Source organism: Solea senegalensis, linkage group LG2, assembly GCF_019176455.1.
Source record: "Solea senegalensis isolate Sse05_10M linkage group LG2, IFAPA_SoseM_1, whole genome shotgun sequence".
NCBI lineage: Eukaryota > Metazoa > Chordata > Actinopteri > Pleuronectiformes > Soleidae > Solea > Solea senegalensis.
Genome location: NC_058022.1, coordinates 5,009,722 through 5,033,606, shown reverse-complemented (window position 1 = coordinate 5,033,606; position 23,885 = coordinate 5,009,722). Strand labels below are relative to the sequence as shown.

At 40.6% G+C, this 23,885-nt stretch overlaps 2 protein-coding genes across 2 annotated transcripts in view; both read right to left on the bottom strand.

The window, feature by feature from the left end:
* hecw2a (HECT, C2 and WW domain containing E3 ubiquitin protein ligase 2a) overlaps positions 1-8,188 on the bottom strand; it is a 37,441-nt gene extending 29,253 nt beyond the window's left edge. The window contains exon 1 of the mRNA XM_044019514.1: positions 7,759-8,188. The gene's annotated coding sequence lies outside the window, so the exon portion shown is untranslated. The remainder of the gene's footprint in view (positions 1-7,758) is intronic.
* A 6,394-nt stretch (positions 8,189-14,582) lies between these two features.
* On the bottom strand, positions 14,583-23,514 carry pgap1 (post-GPI attachment to proteins inositol deacylase 1). Its single transcript, XM_044019949.1, has 26 exons — positions 23,270-23,514; positions 22,437-22,590; positions 21,503-21,678; positions 21,091-21,262; positions 20,812-20,972; positions 20,600-20,652; positions 20,185-20,251; positions 19,988-20,093; positions 19,770-19,828; positions 19,598-19,681; positions 19,439-19,488; positions 19,268-19,319; positions 19,106-19,183; positions 18,806-18,881; positions 18,098-18,171; positions 17,963-18,014; positions 17,818-17,884; positions 17,632-17,737; positions 17,477-17,515; positions 17,195-17,379; positions 16,860-17,090; positions 16,567-16,702; positions 16,224-16,274; positions 15,643-15,854; positions 15,264-15,368; positions 14,583-15,165 (listed from the first exon to the last, which is right to left on the bottom strand). Exons 1-26 carry the CDS (start codon positions 23,399-23,401, stop codon positions 15,027-15,029), a joined length of 2,817 nt encoding a protein of 938 aa, XP_043875884.1. The 5' UTR covers positions 23,402-23,514; the 3' UTR covers positions 14,583-15,026.
* Between the last annotated feature and the right edge of the window lie 371 nt (positions 23,515-23,885).

Sequence of the window (23,885 nt, the reverse complement as noted above, 5' to 3'; positions counted from 1 at the left end):
CAAGTATTTCAGGCACAGTTTCAACGAGGAGAGAGGGAAGATGTCCACCAAATGTTCGCCAAACAGTTTGAGACCAAATGTTGGTGTGTTTTTATTTTATGGTGTTTATGCAGTGTAGGCTGATGCTATGGAGGAAAAACATGCTTTTTATGTCTCTGACCACATTTCTTACAAGAGGAGTCTTTCATGCACTTCCTTTGCCTTTGAGTTTTAATGTGTAAATCACCTCCTTACTACCTTACCTTACCACCTTGCTGTGGATTATCTGTGACAATCAGAACTGGGGTTTGACAAAAGCCTTTGTATTTGCCGTCGTGGACATCTCCTTTAGAGAGTTAAATAATCTTATTATTAGATATGAAGTCTATATCGACTTGTTTTTGGTAAGGATTGGATCAAACTGGATTGGTTTAGATTATGAATTTACTACTAAATTAATAACAAACTATCTATCTAAGATTTAGGCTAAATGTGGATTATTTTCTTATTTTCTTCATTTTCAGGTTTAGAAAGAAATTTTTGTTTTTACCCTATTTTGCATTTTAATCCATTAATTGAGGAAAAGATTTACAGTTTGATTAATAATAAAATATTAGTTGCAGCATTTGCAGCACACAATTTCATATTTAATGGACCAAAAAACCCACTAATTACTCAAGAAAATGATGAATTTGTGTTTTTATTGCATCTGTTGTATTTTAATGTGTTGGGATTTTCTGTGTCTGCCATCTTGACCAAGTTGGATTTATAAAAACAGTATAAAATTGTGGTTAAATGAAGCTAAAAATAAGATTATAGTGATTGTTTTTGGACAACTGTTCGTACATTCCATTGTTCCCAGTTTTCTTCAGTGCCATACAGAGCAGTGCTGTCGTGACAGAATAACCATTAAACCAAACACCCTGCTCTATTAAAACCAGAACATCACATCACTGACACTGTCATTTCTATGAAACATTGTCTGATATACTATGTATATGTATATATATATATATATATATATATATACATATATATACATATATATACATATGTATATGTATGTATATGTATATATATATATATATATATATATATATATATATATATATATATATATATATATATATATACATATATATATATATACATGTACTATATGTATGTACTGTATGTATGTGGCTCTGCTGCTTCTGAATCAATCCACTTTGCATTCTGAATGATGAAACAGAAATGATAGAGTGGCCACTGAGCTGACGCACGTGTGTGCGACGACAGGCGGAATAACTCAGGGCCTTATACTGAAATAAGATCTGCTGCATTTGACATAAGGAAAGCCTGGACTTCCCTGACTCGACAAGATTACAGAGCATGGCTACATCACACACACACACATACGCACACATACAGGGATTTATGACAAAATAAAACCTTCATCACAGATGCAGGAATATGTAAATCCTGCTCACGTGTGCACATCGGCATCAGCAGGGAGCCGACACGTCCGTAAGGAAGCAGAAGCTTACACTCTTCTATTGAAGATGACAAAAATAAATGTATGTGTAACTGCTGGATTGTTATGTAATTTCCTGTGGTCCTCATAATCCACACACACACTCACTCACACACACAGGTTTGCTGGGGCATTGTTTAACCCTGACGTGGAGTAACTCCAAAACAGCACAGACCACGACGTGACCTCAGCACTGGTCTGATCCAATCTGGACTGCAACCCCCCCCTTTTCTTCTAAAACATTCCCATGTCCTATTCTAATCCCGATCCCGCTGCTGTGCACGGCTTTGTGGGATTAGCGATCGGTGATTGATTCTGAAAGAATGGACGCGAGAGGAAAAACAAGGTGTTACACCAAATTAAAAATAGTTTTTTTTTCCTTTTCTGCTGTAATTTGACAGCTGTCTTGTTGAGAAGTGTTATCAGGCACCACATACTTTGGTAACGCTGCATCAGTGTGCAGTGAATACTAAGAAGAAGCATCTGCAGCAGCAGAGCTGATGGAGCGCGGCAGAATATGCTTCTTTTTTTTTCTCCCCTTCTAGATTTTGATAAAAAAAATGTTCCTCATTGAACATTTAGAGGTGGGGACGTGCGGGGGAGATTCGTGATGCTGGTTTTGGAGGCGTGATTAAGTTTGAAGGAGAGACACCAGTGCTGTGGATGAAGCAGAGGGACACCTTGTTTGAAGGATTTTGGGGCTGATACTGACTGCGTTTACACTGCATTATGCAAGAGAGCCAACGTTGCTCCTTTTCATCCCGTGTGGCACAGACCATATAGATTTGGATGTCGTCAGATCGGTTTAAAGCCTCATTCGTATGTGGGAATACACCAGATATGAATCAGATAATAGCATTTGTGTTGCTATTTAAGCAGGCGGGTCAAATAATACCCTTTGGCCGTATAAGTATTGGCTTTTACGGCACTATATACACACATACACAACCTAGCCGGGTATTGACTATAACAGCCGTTTTCAAACTGGGGGGCGGGCCCCCCTGGGGGGGCATGGAGACTCTCCAGGGGGGGCGCAAGTTCTGTTTTTTTTTTAAATTCCTAACTTAAGTTTAGCAGGCGGAACTTTTGGTCTCGCTGTAAGCTGGACTCATTTAAGTGACGTACCACAACAAAACCTACACTGGTGACGAGGTTTGGATAATAGAGAAAACTGTGCAACTAACAACAAGCCAACGTCAGCCGAACGGAACAATGATTCACAACGACCAAAACCCAAGACCAGAAAATGCCACCAAAGACCTCTCTGTGTGTTGTGTATCAAAATATTGGCAGGGGACAGCATTTGTATTGTTAAAACAAAAAAAAATTGATTGCACAGCAAATTATTGATATTTGTAAAATATTCTTTGTTATCCAAACGTATTTATTGTTTAAAAAAATGACGCTATTATAGTTAGAATTGCACATTTCCAACAGAAAAGGTTTGGGGACCACTGGACTGTAAGATCAAGTCAGTGATGGCGCTATTTTAGACGTTCATCATGGCGTTCATCATGTCTTCCAAAACTTGAAAAATTCCGCTTTAAACATGCAACGGTGGCGAATAACAAAAACAGACAAGTTTTAATGTCTTTTTAAGCCTTTTTGGGGGAAGGATTTCACCACTTTTCACTTCCATTCCGGGCCTCACTATTTCCAGTTCACTAGCCAGGCCCACCATAAAGATAACAATTGGGAACCAAGATCTGCAGTGTAAACGCAGCCTTTGAGAACTTCAAATTGGTGTTGGTGAAAATGTCCTGTGAGCTGAAGATGCTGTGATGTCAGAAAAAAGGATTCCTCCTTCACTCATTCACTTTCTCCCCCCCCCTCTCTCTCTCTGTCTCTCTGGCTGTTAGTATGTGAACGTATGTTTGTTGTTGTATTTTCTGGCATAAACACTGACCTTGACAGAACCAGAACCTAAACCTGGTCCTTATGAGGCAGAACCTAACTTCTGTGGAACTGGTTAAGTTTAGGGCTAAGATGTGAATTGTGGTTCAGTTAAGATTAGGGTTAGGCATTAACTGGTTATGGTTAAGGTTAGTGCTAAGGCTTTGTTTAGACTGAAGTCAATGCAGTGCCCTAACAAAAATAGTGTGTGTGTGTGTGTGTCAGCAGAGGGACCCCTCTGTGCCCCTGTGGAGGTGACTGCAGCACTTTACAGGCTGACAGAACGGGCACCTTGGGAAGCTGGCACACACACACACACACACACTTGCATATACACGTGCACACCCATAACACAAACACACACACACAGAGCCTCACTGGCACAAAGTTAAGTACAAAACACAGAACCAGCATGAAAATACTTACATCACTTGGCAAAAGCGATCTTATGTTTATGTTAACATCAAAAAGTTACATACTTGACTCAGTAAGTACTGACCAGGCCTGTACAGATATTGGCTGTTTCAGGTAATCAGGTCTAGGTTCAGCAAATGTTATCAATATGGTGAATGACCAGGTCTTCAGGTATATTCCAAGATGACAAGGCCAGGAATGGCCAGGCTGAATTTGTGAATTTGTGGTTCAGAGAGCATGAGTCATCATTTTCACACAGGGACTGAGTCCAGGGTCAGACGTTAACCCCCACTGATGTGCTGGAGAAGACTTAACATAGTGGTCCAACTCTATATTCTATATACTGTACAGTACAGTACATCTCTAAGTTAAAAAAAAGTTTGTTTTTTTTTGGGGGGGGGGGTTAAAATTCAAATATGGGACTTTTAAATTGAAATTTCACTAACTGTTCAGTAAAAATATCTTTTTTACAGTATGCTAGTTGTCATAGATGTCCTGAGCACAACCTAGTCAGTCCACATCAGAATTTGTAAAAAATTACATCTGAAAGTTGATAATTTTTCATTTAAAAAGTGTGAATATGGGACTTTTAATTTGAAATTTCTCTAAAACTATACAGTAAAAATGTCGGATTTAAAGTATGTTAGTTGTCATAGATGTCCTTAACACAACCTAGTCAGTCTTGGTCAGAACTTGTGGAAAATGTTGTTTCTATTACATCTCAATGTTGATCATTTATCATTTAAAAAGTGTGAATATGGGACTTTTAATTTGAAATTTCTCTAAAACTGTACAGTAAAAATGTCGGATTTAAAGTATGTTAGTTGTCATAGATGTCCTTAACACAACCTAGTCAGTCTTGGTCAGAACTTGTGGAAAATGTTGTTTCTATTACATCTCAATGTTGATCATTTCTCATTTAAAAAGTGTGAATATGGGACTTTTAATTTGAAATTTCTCTAAAACTGTACAGTAAAAATGTCGGATTTAAAGTATGTTAGTTGTCATAGATGTCCTTAACACAACCTAGTCAGTCTTGGTCAGAACTTGTGGAAAATTTTGTTTTTATTACATCTCAAAGTTGATAATTTTTCATTTAAAAGTGTGAATATGGGACTTTTAATTTGAAATTTCAAAATGTCAAAACGTATACAAAACAATATTTTGACCAGTATCGGACTGATACTGAATCATATCAGCTAATCCCTAATTGTAACCTATTCAAGGTTGACTGTGTGAGTGGATTTGGACAGAGGACCACCTGACTCACAGGTGGACGCAGCTTTGTGAGTCACTCTGACAGAACACAGGCTACGACGTCGGTGCCAATGTGTTCACACTTGCCAGGAAATGAGCAGCTCTGTCCTCCCGCTCAGGGCTTCCTATTTAGACACAGCGCTCTCCTGAGAGCACTGGTGTCTGGGATGAGTCACACTTCAGGAGGAATCCCTCCGTATGACAGGCCTCTGTAGGCTGAATATGGCATTGACTGATGTGGCCGTGTCTACAGGTTTAGAATGCTGACAGGTCTATAAATGTGGGTTGTGTATTGATTTATGAATCACATAGAAACAGCACACAGACATATTGAGTGCAGCGGTATATTGATGGATCCTCGAGAAGCACCTGAACTGCTCTACTCTTCTTTTCTTCAAACTATATCTAAGAATAACTAATGTGCATCTATTGCAGGGGTGGAAGAAATATTGAAGAACTAAATTATTGCAATATTTCATGGCACAATGCTTCTTTGAAGCACTGCACTGATACAGTTTTTGTTTAAATGTCATACATTTAGAGGAGTACAGCACATATGAGTGGACACCAGCACCAGTGTGACGGACAGCTGGTATCCTCCAATAGGAGCCTGGCTGCAAGTGATGCAGAACATCAACATGGTGCCGGCCAAATTACCATTCTGGAGGCTTTAAAATGGCAGAGTTAAGATTTTTCATGGGTGACATCGCGACTGCTGAAAGGCCAGGTTTGTGAGACTTTTAATGAGCGCTTCTTGCGTCCATACGTACATAAACATGGCGGTTGATATGCTTTAGTGGGGACCAAAGTCCAAGAACGTTGTTGTTTATCAGTATTTGGACAGAATGGAAATGGAAACATTCCGGTTTCAAGCGGTCTGCTTCACCTGCTTTGGTCCCACCTAAAGTGTGTGTGTAAGTCCATCGCTGTGTTTCCGTCATATTAGGGTTGGTTTGTTCAAGTACAGCACAGTTTGGAATGGTAAATCTCTGCACCTTTACTTAGTAGACAGGGTTCGCGACGACAACAAACGACGGCACTGCATGCGACACAGACAACAACACAACGGACAACAAAGGAGGACGTCGAGCTTTCAATGAGTGTAGACTAAACACCGATCGTGACGTCGCCCAATCAGCTGAATGTCGTGGGTGGTACTGTGGTAACCCAACGGAAGGGTGCCAAAGAACGTTGGGGCGGGTTATTTTGGTATTATTCCTAAAACCGATCTGTTCCACTCAGTGGAAACACAGATCTCTGCTAGAGGTGTTTTGTCCTCTCTTCTTAATGCACTGCTTCACACACACATAGCGGTTTATCCGCTTTAGTGGGGACCACAGTCTGCAGACATCTCAGTTCGTCAGTGTTTGTACAGAATTTAAACATAAACGCTCCGCTATCAAACCACTGATTCATCCACTATGAAGAGAAGCAACAGTTTCCCTATTTTGGTCACAGTTTAAAGACAAAAACAGAGCTGGTTTAGCCACAGTCCTGCTCTATGTCTCCCCCCTCTATCCATCATTGGTACTGCAGCCTCACGGCAGAAGTCTGCTCTTCCTTCAGTTCTTCTTCTCGACTTCATTTCCTCATCTTTTTAAACACAGTAACAGAACTTTTCTATGTGTTCTTGTGTCGAGGTAAGACATATTCTCATGACGAAGACACTCAGCTAGCTGGCAAACCAGAGGCAGCAGTGGTAGGAGCAGGAGCAGTTACTCAGAAGTTAGTTTACCGTGGTTTAACCGCTGGTAAAGCTGGTAAGTGTTTGAGGAGGAGTTGTGCTAACTATGACTCCGGTGCATCATCGAGCCATTTGTTAGACACGCCTAAAAACCCTGAAGAGACTGAAGAGAAACGGTTTTCAGTCTTGAAAATGGTAGCGTTAAGTTGTACCGGTGCAACAACAATGGACAGCGACATTGAACGCGACACAACAAACAATGGAGGACGTCCAGCAGCTCTTTTTTTATTCCTGCTATTTGTGCCAACAACATCAATCTTTTACTGTCACCCAATCAGCTGACTAGCGTGGGTCTAGTTCCACTTCAACCATACCAGAGGTAAGGGTACTGAAAATGGAACAGCTGGAGTGGGTTATTCTGGTACTATTCCTAATGGAAACATGACCAATCCTTCAGCTTTAATATTGAAAACTTAACTTTTTATGATGCCACTCTCATGGACACCGAGCCAGGGAGGTGACCACCTCAGCTGATGAGACCACGTCAGCACAAATCACGTTACATAACAGTTTCTCCTCCAACTTTAATCATTTCAGACGCGTGTGCGCGCTGCTGGCGAGGCCGCGCACGGGACGCGTGTCGCACATGACATGGAGTGAACAGGCCACACAGGAATGTGCAGGTGTCACCGCTCACTATTGGATTACTGTGGGGATTCCCTACGTCATCCTCTCCATCGTGCGCTTTCTCTCACGAGACGCACACATGAATATGAACATTATAAATAATAATAAATATGATAAAATAGTAGGAATGATGCCCGTTAAGACAACACGGAGAGCGCGCGCACTGCAGCGCTGATTAATGACAGACTGCGCTGTTGTGAGATTGAGCTTCATCATCATCATTATTGTTATTATTATTATTATTATTAATAAATCATCATCATCATCATCATCATCGTGAACTCCTTCAGTGAGGCTGCAGTCGCCGCAGACTGACAGCGGCACCGCTTACCTTTGACGCAGAGGTGGAGAGAGGGAGATGGAGGAAGACGGCGATGACAGCGCCACCGACACCTGCTCCTGCGAGGCTCCTGCGCGGGGGGTGATCACGGTCCAGCTCCTTATCCCCGCAGTCCAGATGAGGCGAGACGGGCGGGGTGCCGCGCTAGAGGCTCCACCAGCACCAGAACCAGAACCAGCACCAGAAACCACTTCCCCCCCCCGCCCCCCGATCCAGAGCCAGAACAGCTTTGGGCTCAGAGTCACGTATCTGTCCACACACACACACACACATACACATATACGGTGTCCCTGTGCAGAGCTGCGGCGCTGCAGAGACACCACGGCCCAGTGTCCAGAGGTGTGTGTGTGTGTGTGTGTGTTTGAGAGTGTGTGTGTGTGTGTGTGTGCGTGCATCAACTCTCCGACACCACCTCCTCCCTGTCCCTGCACTCCTGCTCCTGCTCCCTCCTGCAGCTGCAGCTCAGCGCGTCTTCAGTCGTGCAGTTCCCAACATCACACTGCGCTGCAGTCACTCAGCGCAGACGTTCACCTCCTCACTCCTCCTCCTCCTCCTCCTCCTCCCACCACCACCAGCACTCACACCCGACAGATGCTTAAAATGTGACTGTGTACAGAGCAGGAACACGCCGTGTGTGTGTGTGTGTGTGTGTGTGAGGATGGCGTAACGTGTAATACTCGTGACTGACTCAACAGTAGACCGATTAATCGGCCGATATCTTTAGTTATCGGCCAATTATTATTCATTATTCAAAAATAGAAAGTTTCTGTTGTGAGAAACTTTGATTAATGTTGACAAGTCACTAAAATCCAGGGTCTCACCCTGGACAGGTCCCCAGTCCATCATGGGGACACACACAGTAGAGACATGTTTATGGACTGTGGTAGAAACCAGTGAACACGGAGGAAAACCCATGCACACATGGGGAGAACAAGCAAACTTGTTTTTTTTTGTTTCATGTATTTGATTTTAATTTCCTTCATACAATTTTATTGAAAATAGTATCATTTGCACCGAAATGTGGGCGTAAAACGTCGACCCTCCAGTTACAAGCCAAGTTTCCTATCCACGTGGACCACGGGGTGCCCAGTAAAAAAAACAGTTAAACAGTTTCATTCAGAACAAAACAAAAAAAACTGCATCAATTTTCTGCCCCGATTCCTAAAAACTGGTGTCAATAGAAAAACCCAGTATCGTTCAACCTCTATTTAGCACAAACTAGTTTCGGGTCATGATAGTTTGGGGTATTTCCTTCGTGGAACGATTGTGTTTTATGTTTGCCCACTGTCCAGTGTTAATGCAATACATACGTGAATCTCCCTCCGTCTCTGAGTTCTTCCGTTGAGAGAAGTTCAGGACTGAACAGCTCCCAGAATGTTTTTTTTAACAACCTGCGGACAAAAATTCAACAATCTGGTAACTTTCTAGAGATCCTGCGTGGCGCAGCTTTAATAAAACCTGAAGATATTGTATTATTTGATTGTGGTCTGAGACCTTGGGCTCCTCTGGTCTAAACACACAATCTAAACAAACACTACAACAATTCCACTGCAAATTCAGGATTTCATCATGTCAATAGTAACCTGTGAGAAACCAGCTTCCTGTTTTAACACAAGTTAAACAAGCAGCCACAGGGAAAAGTGCATTCATGCTTCATTCATTCATTCATTCATTGTGTTGTTGTGTGTTGTCGGTTGGGACATACTGCAGCCTGCAGAGTCAGTCATGTGTTGCAGGGTACACAGAGTTCCCCCTGCTGGTGGATCACCAGAAGTGCAGTAACTGTTTAATGTTGTTTTTGTTTATTGGATGGGGTTGTCTTTGAGTATGTGTGTTTTAACGCTCACTGTTATTGAAATAACATTTAAATAATGACATATATTACAAATACTTACCTCTCAGGCCTGGTTTGGTCGTTCCTCTTATGTTTTCTTCTCCTGTGGAATATTATTCCAGCGTTCAGTTCAGTTCTCTGCTGTTTGGAGCAACGTCTCTGTTTGAAAGCAAGCTAAGAGCTGGGCAGTTAGTGACAGAAGAATAAAAATTCAATCAATTATTTGGAATTCCAGATTAAATCTTTGCACAGTTTGTGGAATCCAGTAAAATAAACAGTACAGATCTAATATTACAGAAATTAAAAATTTAAATCAACAATTACACAAGATTCCTTATATACCTTGAATATTTCCTTTAATATTTATTATTATTATTATTATTATTATTATTATTATTATTAATAATAATAATAATAATAATAATAATAATAATAATAATAATAATAATGATGTATTTTTCTCCTCAAATGAGGCAGTACAGAGACAAATTAAATACATTAAGGCTAAAATTAATGTTTTTTTTCTGTTTTCAACTCTCTGGGTTCTGGACAAAACAATTCACCTTTCACAGTTTTCTGACTTTTTATGGAGCAAACAACTAATAGACGAATCAGGGAAATATTCATCACATTAATTGATGATAAAAATAACGAGTTGCAGTCATATAATTACTGATATTCTGTAACTCAGCACCAATAAAGTGATATTTAATATATTCAGAAATTAATTTCTCAATTCACTCATCAGTCACACAGAGTCCGTGCATTTTAAAGCATAACAATGTTAACAATAAACAAAAAAAACAATTACTCTTTCACTTTTATTGCAACAACAGTGCCAAAAAGTTGCACACGTCACCCATTTACAGCAACATCAGGTCATAAAAAAGGTGAGAAATACAAAAAAAACATCAAACCAATCAGTTTTGACACATTTCTTAAACCTGAGGATTAAATACTCTTCCACACCAGAGTCTCACCAATAATAATAATAACAATATTAATAATAATAAAGAAGAAATAACTGACATTAAGCCACCGACTGTTTGTCTTTATGCACCCGACGAGTTAAAGTGTCAGAGGACAAACTTGTTCCGCACAACAACGAGCAGCAAACCAGAGATTTAAACACGCTTTAAAGTCACTCTAGTCAAAAAGGAAGGAAGAGAAAAAATCAAAGTGTCACCAGGTTTTTAAAGCACTTACACACGGTTTGTAACAATTAGTTGTGATTCTTTACTTTTCATATTAACAGAAACCAGGCGAGAGGGTTTTTTTCCCCTCCTTTTGATAAAATGTTCAATGATAACAAATAATACAAAACAATAAAAGTGCAGTTGTCTAAACTTCACTGATGGTCTGTTTCTCTAATCTCTATTTTATGTCTCATATACATTATAAATATATAAATAAATAAACAAACATTTGGATGAAGAAAAAAAGAAAAAAGTTTTAGTGACTTTTAGAGACATTTATCAATTCTCTGGGTCATTTGGCAAACATCAGTCTATTTGTAATACAGATACCGACAGGTTTTTCATTACTTTGTCAGACAAAATCTGAACAAACAGTCAGGTTGTGAATAATTGAAAACAGTGAAATCTAAACGAATATTAGAAGCACATCATAGAGTTAAAAAACAATAATAATTAGTGTTTTTGTTCAAAAGCTCGATTAATCAAGTGAATTTGTTTCGACTGCGCAACTTTTCATTTATCAGTGTTCTTGTCCGTTTGTATCTATGCAGTGATCATTTCACGCAAATCTTTTTAAAGAATAAAAAGGCATCTTGCAATTAAAAAAAGGGGGAGACAACAATCAAGAGAACAGGAGAACAGTTTGTTAAATTGGCTTTAAAATGGCAGTATTTTCTTATGTATATATGTATGTATGTATGTATGTATATATATATATATACACACACATATATATATATATACACGTATATATATATATATATATATATATATATATATATATATACACCTTACTTACTGAATATTAATCAATTACCAAATTAATCATCAGCTATTTTTCATAATCAATGGAAGAGTGTTAGTTTTGTTGCTTTTCTGTCATATGTAAATATAGTGCGATATTAAAAAAGGAACAACATTGTCACAGTGAACACTGATATATATATATGTATAAACCATGATTATATTCATATAAAACGCCTTTCATCTCTACTCTTGTTGCACGTGGTGTACGTGTTTTACGTCAAGGCCGACGATGTGAATCTCTGACTAAAACTGTGCACGGAAACAGAAAAACCACGGCTATTATTATTTATAAAGTCTAACACATGGTGAGACACATTCAGTGCAGGTTTACATTCACAGTGGGGAAACAACTGTGGCGTCTTTGCGGGTTTCTCTGGTCCCTAGTGGATTTATCTTTTAGTGAAGTTATTCTAAAACGAAATAGAAGAAAATAAGAAAGATTACTGCATCAGCACATTCACACAGAAACAGTGACAGGCATTTATATGCAGTATTATAGTGGACAGTTTTTAAACTGTCCACTATTTCAGCAGGGATGAAACAGATGCAAACAGCAGGTTGAAAAAGGATAATGTTCCAGGTTTTTGCAAGTGTGCTTGGATGAGTTACTGACATGTAGTCAGCACCTTCTATACAGCTGACTGTGCTGCACACGAGCACCGGCACAAGCACGCTCAGTGGGAACATGGCTGCATGCAGGGCACACCCGGAAAAAACAATAAATAACCTTTTTTATGCCACGTCGCAGTAATCCGTACTAATCACTCTCCGCACACCAAAGTCCATGGAGAGAATCAGCGATTTTACATCACAGCAAACGGGAGTTATTGATCCAACAGTAAGTTTAAAAATGTGTTACTGTGTGATTTTTGGGATTGAAATCCTTCATTTGGGTTTGTCCGTGTAACTCAGACGTGATAAATGAGGCAGCAGTCGATCAGCTACTCCTGTGTCCTGTGAGCTAAAATTGCTGATTTTCTGTATGGGCTTTGGTGCAAAGGCATAATCTTCAGTTTCCAGTCATAAAAAATAAAGCAGCAGAAAACAGATTTTTAGTATATCATAGCGTCCATGTTTCTGTCTCTCTCCTGCTATAAAGGTACAGTTGTCTTTCTTTCCAAATACAGTACCCTGTCACACACAGCACTGACAGCTAATAGTTTGTAAATAGATACAAATAGAACCACTTTTAAACAAAAATGTTTAGCGATCATAACCATATAGCTCACTGTTAACAGATTTAATATAAAGAGCAAAAGAACTATTACACTCAGCTGCCGTTCACTCCAAACACTCTACTACACAAGAAACAATCTGCATGATGGTTTGAAACGACTGCGACGAAAGGATTCTATGTCTTTTTCGCTCCGTGTAACTCCAGAAAGGTCGGCTGTATCAAATATCAGCTCCTCTTCTTATGACATGATGCGTTAAAGGGAAAGTCGATGTATATTCAACCTTTTCTGGAATAATACGAACGCCACCAAAGACAAAAACATGTGAATTGATTTGTGTTTCCATTCCATGACATTCAGTCGCTTAAAACTCACATACAGCTCCACTGTTGTCCCACAAACTATGAAATAAAACACAACTGAGAGCCTCAATGATAAAAGGCTAAAAACATAGAACAACTCCATGTACTGCTCAGTGTGACTGATAGATTTGCAAAAAGGTCACAGAGAGAAGGAGTTTTGTGATTAATTACATTGATTTTTGCCTCCTTGGTCATAAACTATCACTTGTATACCTGCAGCTGGGATCACTAAGCACATCCCGAGTCTGACACTGTACAGAGGTTTTCAGCCTATAAAAGACCTTTAAAAATTAAAGACCCACTCCGGAACCCTGTAATTCAAACAACATTAAACCCGTCACACTCTTCTTCTGTAAACCTGCTGCAACGGAGGCGCCGTGTCCACTAATCCTACATAAATCCTGAATTCTAAAAATGCTGCCGATTTGTTTTTGTTTCAAAACGGGGGCTGTGATTTAGGACGAGCAACAAACGTTGACCTTTGGAAACGATGACACAAGTGACCCACATTCACTTTCAGACTGGTTCTTGTCAGTCATGACTCGGCTATCAGCTGTGAATGAAAAGCTCCTTTAACGCACTTTTACTGTATCTCATTAGTAATAACGTATGAAACAGAGGAGGGGACACAACTTCCTGTTGACACAGGCAGGCACATGGCAGGGCACCCTAATATTCAGGTAACCTGCAATTGCGATTTAGGTGTAGACGCAGATGACTGCTAAATGGAGCTAAAACGCTCATCTGGACTCAGATTGATTTATTCTGATTTCAGATTCAAACATAGTATGACTGTGGCCTTATGCTGTCAGTCAATCTCATCACATAATCAGATTATGTTAATCCCCTCCCCGAGGCTTAATATCATCAGGCTAATGACATATATTTACTATACATCTTTTTATTTCATCTTTAAACTGATTACACCTAAAATATGTTGGTAATTGATTTATTAATACCACTATTAACTGGTTTCCTCAACATACTCTCTAAATTCCCTAATCTGATTTATTCCATATTAACTTTTAAGCATAATGTGACCTGTGCTGCAGCTCCACTAGGTTTCATTTACAGCTTTAACCAATCACAGGGCAGCTCAGAGAGAGTCAGCGCTCCTACTGGCTGTTTTAATACGCAGCTGCAGGTAGAGTTGCCCCTCAGCGGAGACAGATTGCCTACAAAGCAAAGCAAGGATAAAAGTATGTGTGAATATGGGGAAAGCTTTTCAAAGATCATCTTTAGTCACTATCTTAGAGGCACCAGTTGTGTCTGTAGGTGTCTCATCAGCCTGGGAATTAAACTCTCTTTTTTTTCTTTTTTTGTTTTAAGTAATCCCTCTCACTAAGGCAAATGTAAACATGATTACTTTGGGTTTTAGGAATGACGGTATGGTACTGTCACTGTTTGTTGTGGTGCTATGACACTAGTACTGGCTACGCTGTAATTCATTGCTAAGCAGGAGGCAGTGTGAGATTGTTTTTTTTTTTAAACACCACAGTGACCAAAGCCACTTCAGACACTAACTAGACACATGTTCACAGTAACACCCTGTTGAGAGCCTCTAGTATCAGTAGCTTCACTGGTTGTGGAGTGGTTGCTCCTTGAAGGCAGAGCTATAGATATACAGAGTAAGGCAAACTTGGTTTCGGGTTCATTCCAGCGGAGCCATAATATTTGCACCAAATGTTCCACAGCGTTTACATCCGCTCATGTCAACGCATAGTGTAAATGCCACAGAGCTTTCAGTGCCAACATTGAGTAGGGCAGTTCCCCAAGCCATGTATCTCTATAGCTCTGCTCCATGGCAGCGGGACATAGCAAAATCAGCCAACCAGTCAGGCTGTGACTTAGAGCAAGGCTTGTTATGGTAGAGACGAAGATACCGTCAGAGCAGACAACACAGCGCCAGCGGGGCCAGTGTCAGCAACAGGAAGTAAGTGACTCTGTAGAGGTGGAGTGGAGAGAAGATCACCATGGTGATGGCCAGCGGCAGAGGAAGGCAGGAGGTCAGAGGCAGGAGTTTACTGAAAACAATAAAAAAAAAACCCCATATACAATCATTTTAAAATAAAGCAGGCATGTGTGTGTGCGTGAGTGTGTGTTGGTGATGATGTCATCCTACCTGTTGCTGAGTTTTAACGTGTTGCAGTTAATAAGCAGCACGTACGCCGTAACTAGAGGCACAATGAGTGGCCAGTAAGGGTCAGGATCCAGCTGGGTGGAATATCTGGTGAGGATCACAACATAGACTTCATTTTTTTCATCTATTTCAGTCATCTCGCAAGTTTCCATGAAACTTGTATAACATCATCTCAACACTCCGTTCACTATATTTAAAGATGTTTTGGAATACATTTGACATTTTGTGATAACACTATTTCTCTAATATGATGCAGTGTTTCCAAATCTTTTTAAAAAGGTGGCAAACTATCGAGACCCAAATCTAATTAATGAAACGATGATCTCTCACCACCGTGACTCAGGTCATGTTCCTGCTTTACCTCAGGTTGCGGATCCAGTGGAGGAGCGATGGAGCACTGAGCATGACAGGCAGTGTGAGGAGTGCCGAGAGGCAGAGGTGGAGCTGCAGGTCGTCCCTCACCTCCTGCACCGCGCACTCCGACAGCAGGGGGGCGCCATTACATTCTTTGGACCTGTTCAAACACTCGGCATCCACCGTGCCGTTCTCAGCTTCTTTGTGTTTCCGAGGAACCTAGAGAAATTGTGGGAGAACAAAGTTCAATCAAGAAGAAAATATAGTTTCCCCTTAATTGTTGCTGTTTTTTCTTCTCTGGTGTTTTACCATCCTTAATGTAGAATAACTGCCTTCCTTATCATGAAACTGTGACATAATAATGCAGTAATTTAGAATGTTGTGGTGGATAGCACATAGACAGAGCTATACTACCACAAAGTCTCAATGTACCATCCTACCACATCACATTTTACAATAAGGTAGTAATGACGAGTGAATGAACACAAATCTAGCTTATGAGTTAAGAGATGTAGGGTGCCATCTGGTAAATAAACAATAAATTGGCATATTGTGCATCATTTGCTGTGATTGTTTATAAAAACTTACCAGATTAAGCATGTGACTCAAAGATCTCGCTGTCATTTGTAGCCTTAGCACCTGAGCAGAGCAGAGAAAACAACAACAAGCAACATATAATCAGTACAAAATGGTCTATTTGCAAAATATCCATGGGTGAAATTACTGAACACTTCAAAACCAAAACAGCTAAATCAATTTGATTGTATTGTCGCGTTTTATGCCTTTGTCTTACTTGTCTTGTCTTTTATGTGTAATTGCACATGTGGATTGTTGGCAATTTCACTGAACAATAACAAAAATAACAGAATCCAGCAGTTGATCCATCTCTCCGTCTATGTGTCTATCCATTTGATCATATTGTACAACTCACCCTATAAAAGTGGAGAAGAAATGCAGCAAAGACCGACAACGCTCCACAGCATGTCCCGCCCATAACAGTCAAACACAGACTGAGGAGGAGCTGGGTCCGCAGCCTCAGGGTGCCACAGTCTCTGGAGACAGACGGTCTATGGGAGAAAATAAAAATATACAGTTAAAAAGAAGATCATTGGAGAAGAAGGTGAGATAAGACAGTCAGGGACATGAATGACAACGTAACTGTCAAGTTTACAGGCTAAAAAACACTATAACAGTTTGAAATGTCCTAAATGTCTACATATATACCTGTGCAGCGGAGCTAATACTAATGAGATCAGTCGGATAATGAGGCAGAGCAGTGAGCTCCCCCAGTATGCCACAGCTGCCCCCAATATGTAAAGCAGAGGAGAAAGAAGGTGTGGCCATTCTTCAAGTGGCACCACGCTCTCATGGAACGTTACATCAGGGAAGGAAGCGGGGAGGACGTCTACAGGAGGGAGGCAAAGAGTGGACCAGGCTTCTTGAAAGTGGCTACAGCTGAGGGGAGGGAGGAGGATAAGGATTAAGATGGAAACATAAACACACACTTTTGCGGTAAAAAACAGACTTTTACAGTTTTCACAATTTCACCAAATCCCTACCCGAGTAAGATGTGCAGAATAAAAACAGGCAGGTTGACTTTATGAAGCTGCAGGCCCTTGCCCACCACCCCACTCATGTCTGCAGCTCTCTTTGACTTCAGGATGGAAGACAGCTGCCCCCCACAGGCCAAGAGGAGTGTGACAGCTGTGTACACTGGCACCATGGGACCACAGAACCTCAGTATCTGCCAGACAAGAGAGAGAGAGACACACACTTTGTGCATTAACAAGAATGAATGTGTGTACAGTTGCTATTTTTGTTGAAGTATAGAGTATTTGTACCTGCCCCAGTACCCTGGGTAATGACGTCCTTAGTGACACCTGAACCAGAGAGTAGAAAATCATAAATGTCCACACCAATGATACAATGTTTTACATTAAGATTGTCTCTGGGATGCATGTGTGTGGAAAAAGAGGGCCCACTTTTATTACTCTACCTTATACTGGCAGTTGGGGGCAGTGTGGATCTGAAGGAGGACACTCGAGGTGTTGTCTGGGCGACTTGTATGGAGCATCCCTGAGATCTCAGTCACTGAGGGCACACTGGTGAACAGATCACGAGTCATGACAAAATTCAATCAGTGAGTCATGTTGATCTGTGAGATACCTGGAGACAAACTGACCTGGCTGTGGTTAAAGTGTCCTCTCGAAACCATGGCACCATTATTCTGTATACATTGGGCAACCTGTCTGTAGGCAGAAATACAGTATGTTTTAGCATGTGCACCGCAAACATGTATACATGCCTGTGTATAGAAAGAAATGTACCTTTATGTACTTTGCACTGGCTTGCAACAGTAATTCTGAAAGCCTGATAGACCTGAAGACACAGACGTGTTCATCATTTAGCGACACAGTGGGAACAGAAATACCGAGCGCTCGCATGAAGCTGTGACAAACTACCTGGTGAAAGTGCTGCAGCTCGATGGCATGAAGGAGTCCAGAGGAGTTGACGGTGACGTCACTGACTGTCAAACCTGTAAAACCAAGAGTCAGTGAGGAGTTTTGGGAATTTACACATCAGCAAAATAGTCAAAGTGAAGATACTTTCAGTGAAAACACGGCTGCCAGCAGGTAAGTCAGGAAAAACAAGATTGAAGCCGCTTTATAAAAAGGCACATCTGATAAAATCTACACTAGCTCATACACACAAGAATGAGTTTAGGAGAATCTGTAATTGTTTTTGTGATTCTCTTTTTTAAACATGCTTGGGTTTAACAATGTTTAACTAGGTTTTATTTATTATCTCTTAATTTGTATTATTAGTTTAGGTATTTTTTGTACATTTATTTCCGCTATCTTTCTGCAAAAGAAGAAGATCGTAAAGGGGAAAGTTCTGTTTTCATGAGGATAAGACACATCGATCATCTATCGTCTATCATATTTATTTGTTCTCACTCTCCTGCACAAAAAGCTGCTGGTCTACTGCTGCCTCGTTTGGTAAGTTTGTGTCACATAAATAAATCCGAACATAGGTTTTTAAAAGGCTGAAGTCACAAAATAACACATTTGAACTTAAGTTCAGAGTGAGTGGTTTACAAAATGACCCAATGGCAAGATAAAGCAGTGAAAGCATTCGTAAAATAGTGTACTTCATGTGGCAGAACTCACCAAAGGACAAGACATGTGGCACTGGGACAGACAGAGTCTGAGATTCTTGTCTCTGCCACTCGCACTCCACCATATACTGAGGAACAGACAAAAAAGTAATTTTTATCATAAAATGACAATGATCATTCAGTGTTTGGCTCTTCTGTTTCTGGTTCCTGGTCATTTGTTTTTCTCTGGACACAACAGATGAGTTGTTGACTCAAAACCTGATCTTCTACTAACAACTAAGGTTTTACACAGACAGAGAGAAAGACTGTGCAGGTAGTATTGCTTCATTTGAGTGACTTTGGTTTCAAGTACCTGTCTTCCATTCAGATTGGAGGCCATAACAACTAGATGGGTAACTGCAGACAAGTCACTGAGACTCAGAATCAGGACCTGAAGAGGAGACGAGACAGTTATCAGTAACCAGTCACAGTTCACACTGGCAAGGAGAGTCAGTGTCTCTACAGGACGAAATACCTTGTAAGGTGGAAGAAGTTCAGTTCCCATAGACAAATCCACAGCATGCGTACTGTGAAAAGTAAATAGAAACAAACTTTAATCTAACATGAACACAAAGAAATTACAGTTTATCGAAAAATAGTTTGACTGAATGCATAAGTGGGGAGAAAAGAGATATTTCAATCTTACCACGACGAACCGTTCTTGTGCGTGCAGCCGTACACCCAGCTTGTCATCTCCTGTCGGATTAAAACAAAATTTTCAACATTAAACATAAAGCCACTGTATGGATTTAAACGGGTCGCTAACCTAATGATTCACACGTCTGAAAGCACTTTGAAAATTTACCATGTTGCTGCTCCGGCAGTAGAAATGGCTGTAGGCTTTCCTGCGACTCGACAGGGCAAACATAAAATATTTCACCTGTCCTTCCTGTGGACAGAGAGAAACAGTGATGAGTGCTGGTACATTTATGCAGTTGTAAGGAGTTTGTTTATTATTTTGGTACAATGTTTGGTACCTTTGGTGTGCTGTAAGCCAGACGCAGTGTGTTCACTTCACTCCACGCTTCAGGAACATCTAGAAAATTGGAAAACAAAGTGAAAGAACAGGACAGTGATTAAATATTTGAATAGTCACAAGTACCAAAACTAAAGTTCCTTAAATGCATGTAAAGTAATGACTCAGTGAACAGAATAGAGTTTTAAGTGAATGTGTGTCTGTCCCATTATGTCTGACCTGAGATGGAGATGGGAGAGTCTTGAGTCTCTCCCACTATTCTGACAGGATGTCGGGTGAAGTGATGGTTTAGTACGTCCATCTTCTTTTCCGGGCTATCTGTGAACTAATAAGAGCCCAATGATTAGCCGGCAGTGAGGATGATGATTCACTGAATGTTTGTTTTAAAAAAGGTTAATTAATTTATATGTGCTGACCTGTCTGGTTTCAGGATTGATAAGGTCGAAGAACGCCCTCACTGTTGCAAGAACAAGCTCTTTGCACCTAAACCACAAAGACATACACACTGAATGACCTGAATATTGATGACCGGTGGGCAGTGAAAGTACTGAAGATGGTCTACAAAAGTATGTATTTCCCAATATACTTTACTTGTTTACTTGTAAACTCAACAAAAAGGATTTCTCAATTATGTTAAGATTATGGTTACTTATGATGATTATTCATTAGTATCTGGGACGAAACTAGATTACCTGTTGACTTAAATGCCGTGCACATAGTAGCTAATGTAAGTTTTGTTAAATAATAAATATTAGTGGCATCATACCTCTGAAAATGGGAACTTCTACATTACATTAAAATGAACACCCAAAGCATAATGTCATCCCTTACCAAACGATGGAGAGGTGGTCAGTGGACACCCATGTCCTGGGAACTGCAGTTGCCTTGATGAAAATAATAAAGACAATGAAAAAGCAGAAAATTCACTAGCACCAAACACTTAAAGAATCTATTAGTATTCATGTGTCATTGTGTCTAATTAAGCAAAAAAAACATGTCCATGGGTTTCAGAAAAACGACCTGTTCACAAACATGTTACATACCACAAGTGACAACTTATTGGGGTCTGCTGAAGGACACGGTAGAGATGTCAATCCAGACCGGACCTGGTAGTCACGGTAACCACCACCAATAGACAAGACTGTGATGTTTCTGAGTTTGTTCGCCTGTTTCACCCACTTATGTCTCACAGAAGAGTAGAAGTCTACACATAACAGGGGCAGAAAAGACAAAGAACAACATACATTTATTTTTTATATACATACAATATAGTGCAAGGTGTGAACGTGCCGGTGTAGACTGGGCATGTGCGTTGTTCTCACCCAGCAGATAAGGGTCCAGGGCCAGTACTGGAGCCAGGTGAGGAGACGCCTGGGTAATGATGAGGCTGACCAGACTGGTGTTGAAGCGGGGCAGAGTGAACAGCGCCCGAGCCACCACTCCTCCCATGGAGTGGCCCACAAGCACCACGCTGTGGGGAGGAGACTTCAAATGCTGGTGAGCAGAGAAAGGGGGATAGCACATATTAGATTCATCTGTCTGTTAATCACATATATGTTGAATTGGCAGCATTCAAACCAAGATTGAATGGGTCCTGAACTAGTACTGGTAATTTAGGAAAACTTTGTTACGGCTGCTTTATGTGCAAGTCACTAAATGCTTGTGTTTGTGCATGGTGATGGGTTGTGATACAAATCATGCCACAGTGAAATATTACTGTTCCAAAGGCCTGACCTTGTACAATCTCAGGATGGCTTTAATGCTCTCATGCAGGAAGTGCGTCTGTCGCAGCAAACTGCCACCATACAGGGCCACCAGCTCCTCGTTGAAGTCCACTGTGAACACGTTGAAGTGGACATTTCCTTCTATGTTTTCAGCCTTCCTCAGGGCCACAGAGCCCAGGGAGCGAGCTGCAGCAAGGGGAGAGGGTTTTTGATGAAGTACTTGTGATGCAACAGTGCTTTTAGTAAATGCTCAAAGACACAAACCCAAGAAATAAATGAAAACACACTAGATTAAAATACAAATATACAGTATATATATATATATATATATATATATATACATATATACATATATATACATATATATATACACATAAATAGTTAGCATATAAAGCTAATGAAGAGGAATTTGGGCATTTGATAACTGAAAGTCTTGGTCAGGACCAAAATCCAGAAAGGATTGTTGGGTTCCAGTTGGATTAATTGACATGGTGATTTCAAGTTCTTTTAGTGAAACATAGAGTAAAATAGTGTGCAATTCAAATGGCTTTTTGTAATTTGTTTAATTGAAAATGTGGTGTAAACATTTGATAAATAGATGCATAACATGTAAATATAACTAACTATATGATTTATTGAAGCCATCTACGTATACTTATCAGCAGTTACAGTTTGACTTGTGCGGCTTGGATGTAACAATGACTTTTGTCATTTGTTGTAACCATAACTAAGTAACTACTACTAACGACTGTGACAGTGAGAGGAACTTCAGCTTTACTCTGTGTCTGGCTCCGACAAAAAATATGGGATGCCTGTGGGGTTTGGGTTAGGTCCAGTCAATATTCTCTCGGGGTTTGGTCAGGTTCAGACAGAAAAATGTGTCCCTGGCCGCACTCTAGTCAGAACATCTTTAAAAATAGCCTGCATTCATTTTGTGCACGTACCTTGTTTATAACTGCCAGCATTTCCAGGTAGGAAGAGCACAGGGGCGCCAGTGAGCTTGAGCGCTCGGGTCTCCTGGGCGTAAATACCCTCTCCATACAGGTAAAGGCCATACGCTGGGTACAGTCTGGCAACACGACGAGGCAGAGCCACGCGCTGTGGAGCCCAAAAACAACATACATCACATGATCTGCTGCTGATTTACTGAGAAGCCTGGAGTGTCAGGGTTTTATTTATGGTTTTATAGCATGGCTAATTCTGATTCATCCTATGCAGGTTGCACAATATATTACATTTCAATATTTTATATGTTCAATATAATTAGGGTTTTTATGTATTTTATGTAGGTATTTACTAGTTTTCTCTCTGTCTTTTAATGTTTGTAGTTTATCCATACTGTCTATAGGTTTGTATGTTAAATTCAATGTGTTATACAGTACGAGTCGTATCGGTATCGCAATACTCGACTGCTTTATTGCACATTTTCCTAATATCGTGTAGCTGTGACTCTTGGAAAACAACACGAACAGTGACACCTCCTCTTGAGATAGACAGGTGCAACAAGTGTGAACAGGACCCCCCCCCTCCCCCCACACACACACACACACACACACACAAAAACGGCCGTTGAAGAAACGTAATTAGCTTCCCCTCGCGTCTTATGACAGTCAGGTCACGTTAGCAGCAGCTTTGATTCAGCAAATTACTTTTACAATGTCAGTTTATGTTGACAGCTCATGCTAACACTGACTGATGCTAGGAGGCTGCACGAGCTACTGTGCTGCTAGTTATTTTTACACAAGTGTGTGTGTACGTGTGTAGCTCGTCTACTCACCCGGTACTCGGGGTACTCAAACATGTAGGTCATGCTGCATCTGTTCTCCTCGAAGCCGGTGAGCAGCTCTCGCAGGCCCGCCGCCAGAAGCCCCAGAGCGACGCCGTAGAAGGCCACAGTGGCGAGTTTCATGGTTCACGTCTGACCGCTGCTTCCAGATATCACAGGTGTTTGTCCTCCATGTTTGAGTTCCAGTGCTGACAGCTGCCTGCCTACAAGGAGGAAGACACCTCAACACACACACACACACACACACACAGCTGCCGTGACGTCACACCACACCGGCGCTGCCGCTTCTTCTTCTTCTGCTGCTGTTGCAGATCGACGCAGACGAGACGCAAATGTGTGTTGCTGCCCCCATCAGGCCATTGGTAGATCTCAGTCTAAAATCTCAATTTACATAGTTGTGTGTTTACATCGATTTCTACGGAAGCCCGTTGCCGTAAGAAAAAAACAGAATGCATGCTCATAATTATGACTTAGTGTCTCATAATTATGACTTAGTATCTCATTATTATGACATAACATCTCATAATTATGACTTGGCTTCTCATAATTACGACTTAGTATCTCATAATTATGATTTAGTATTACATTATTATGAGCTAGTATCTCA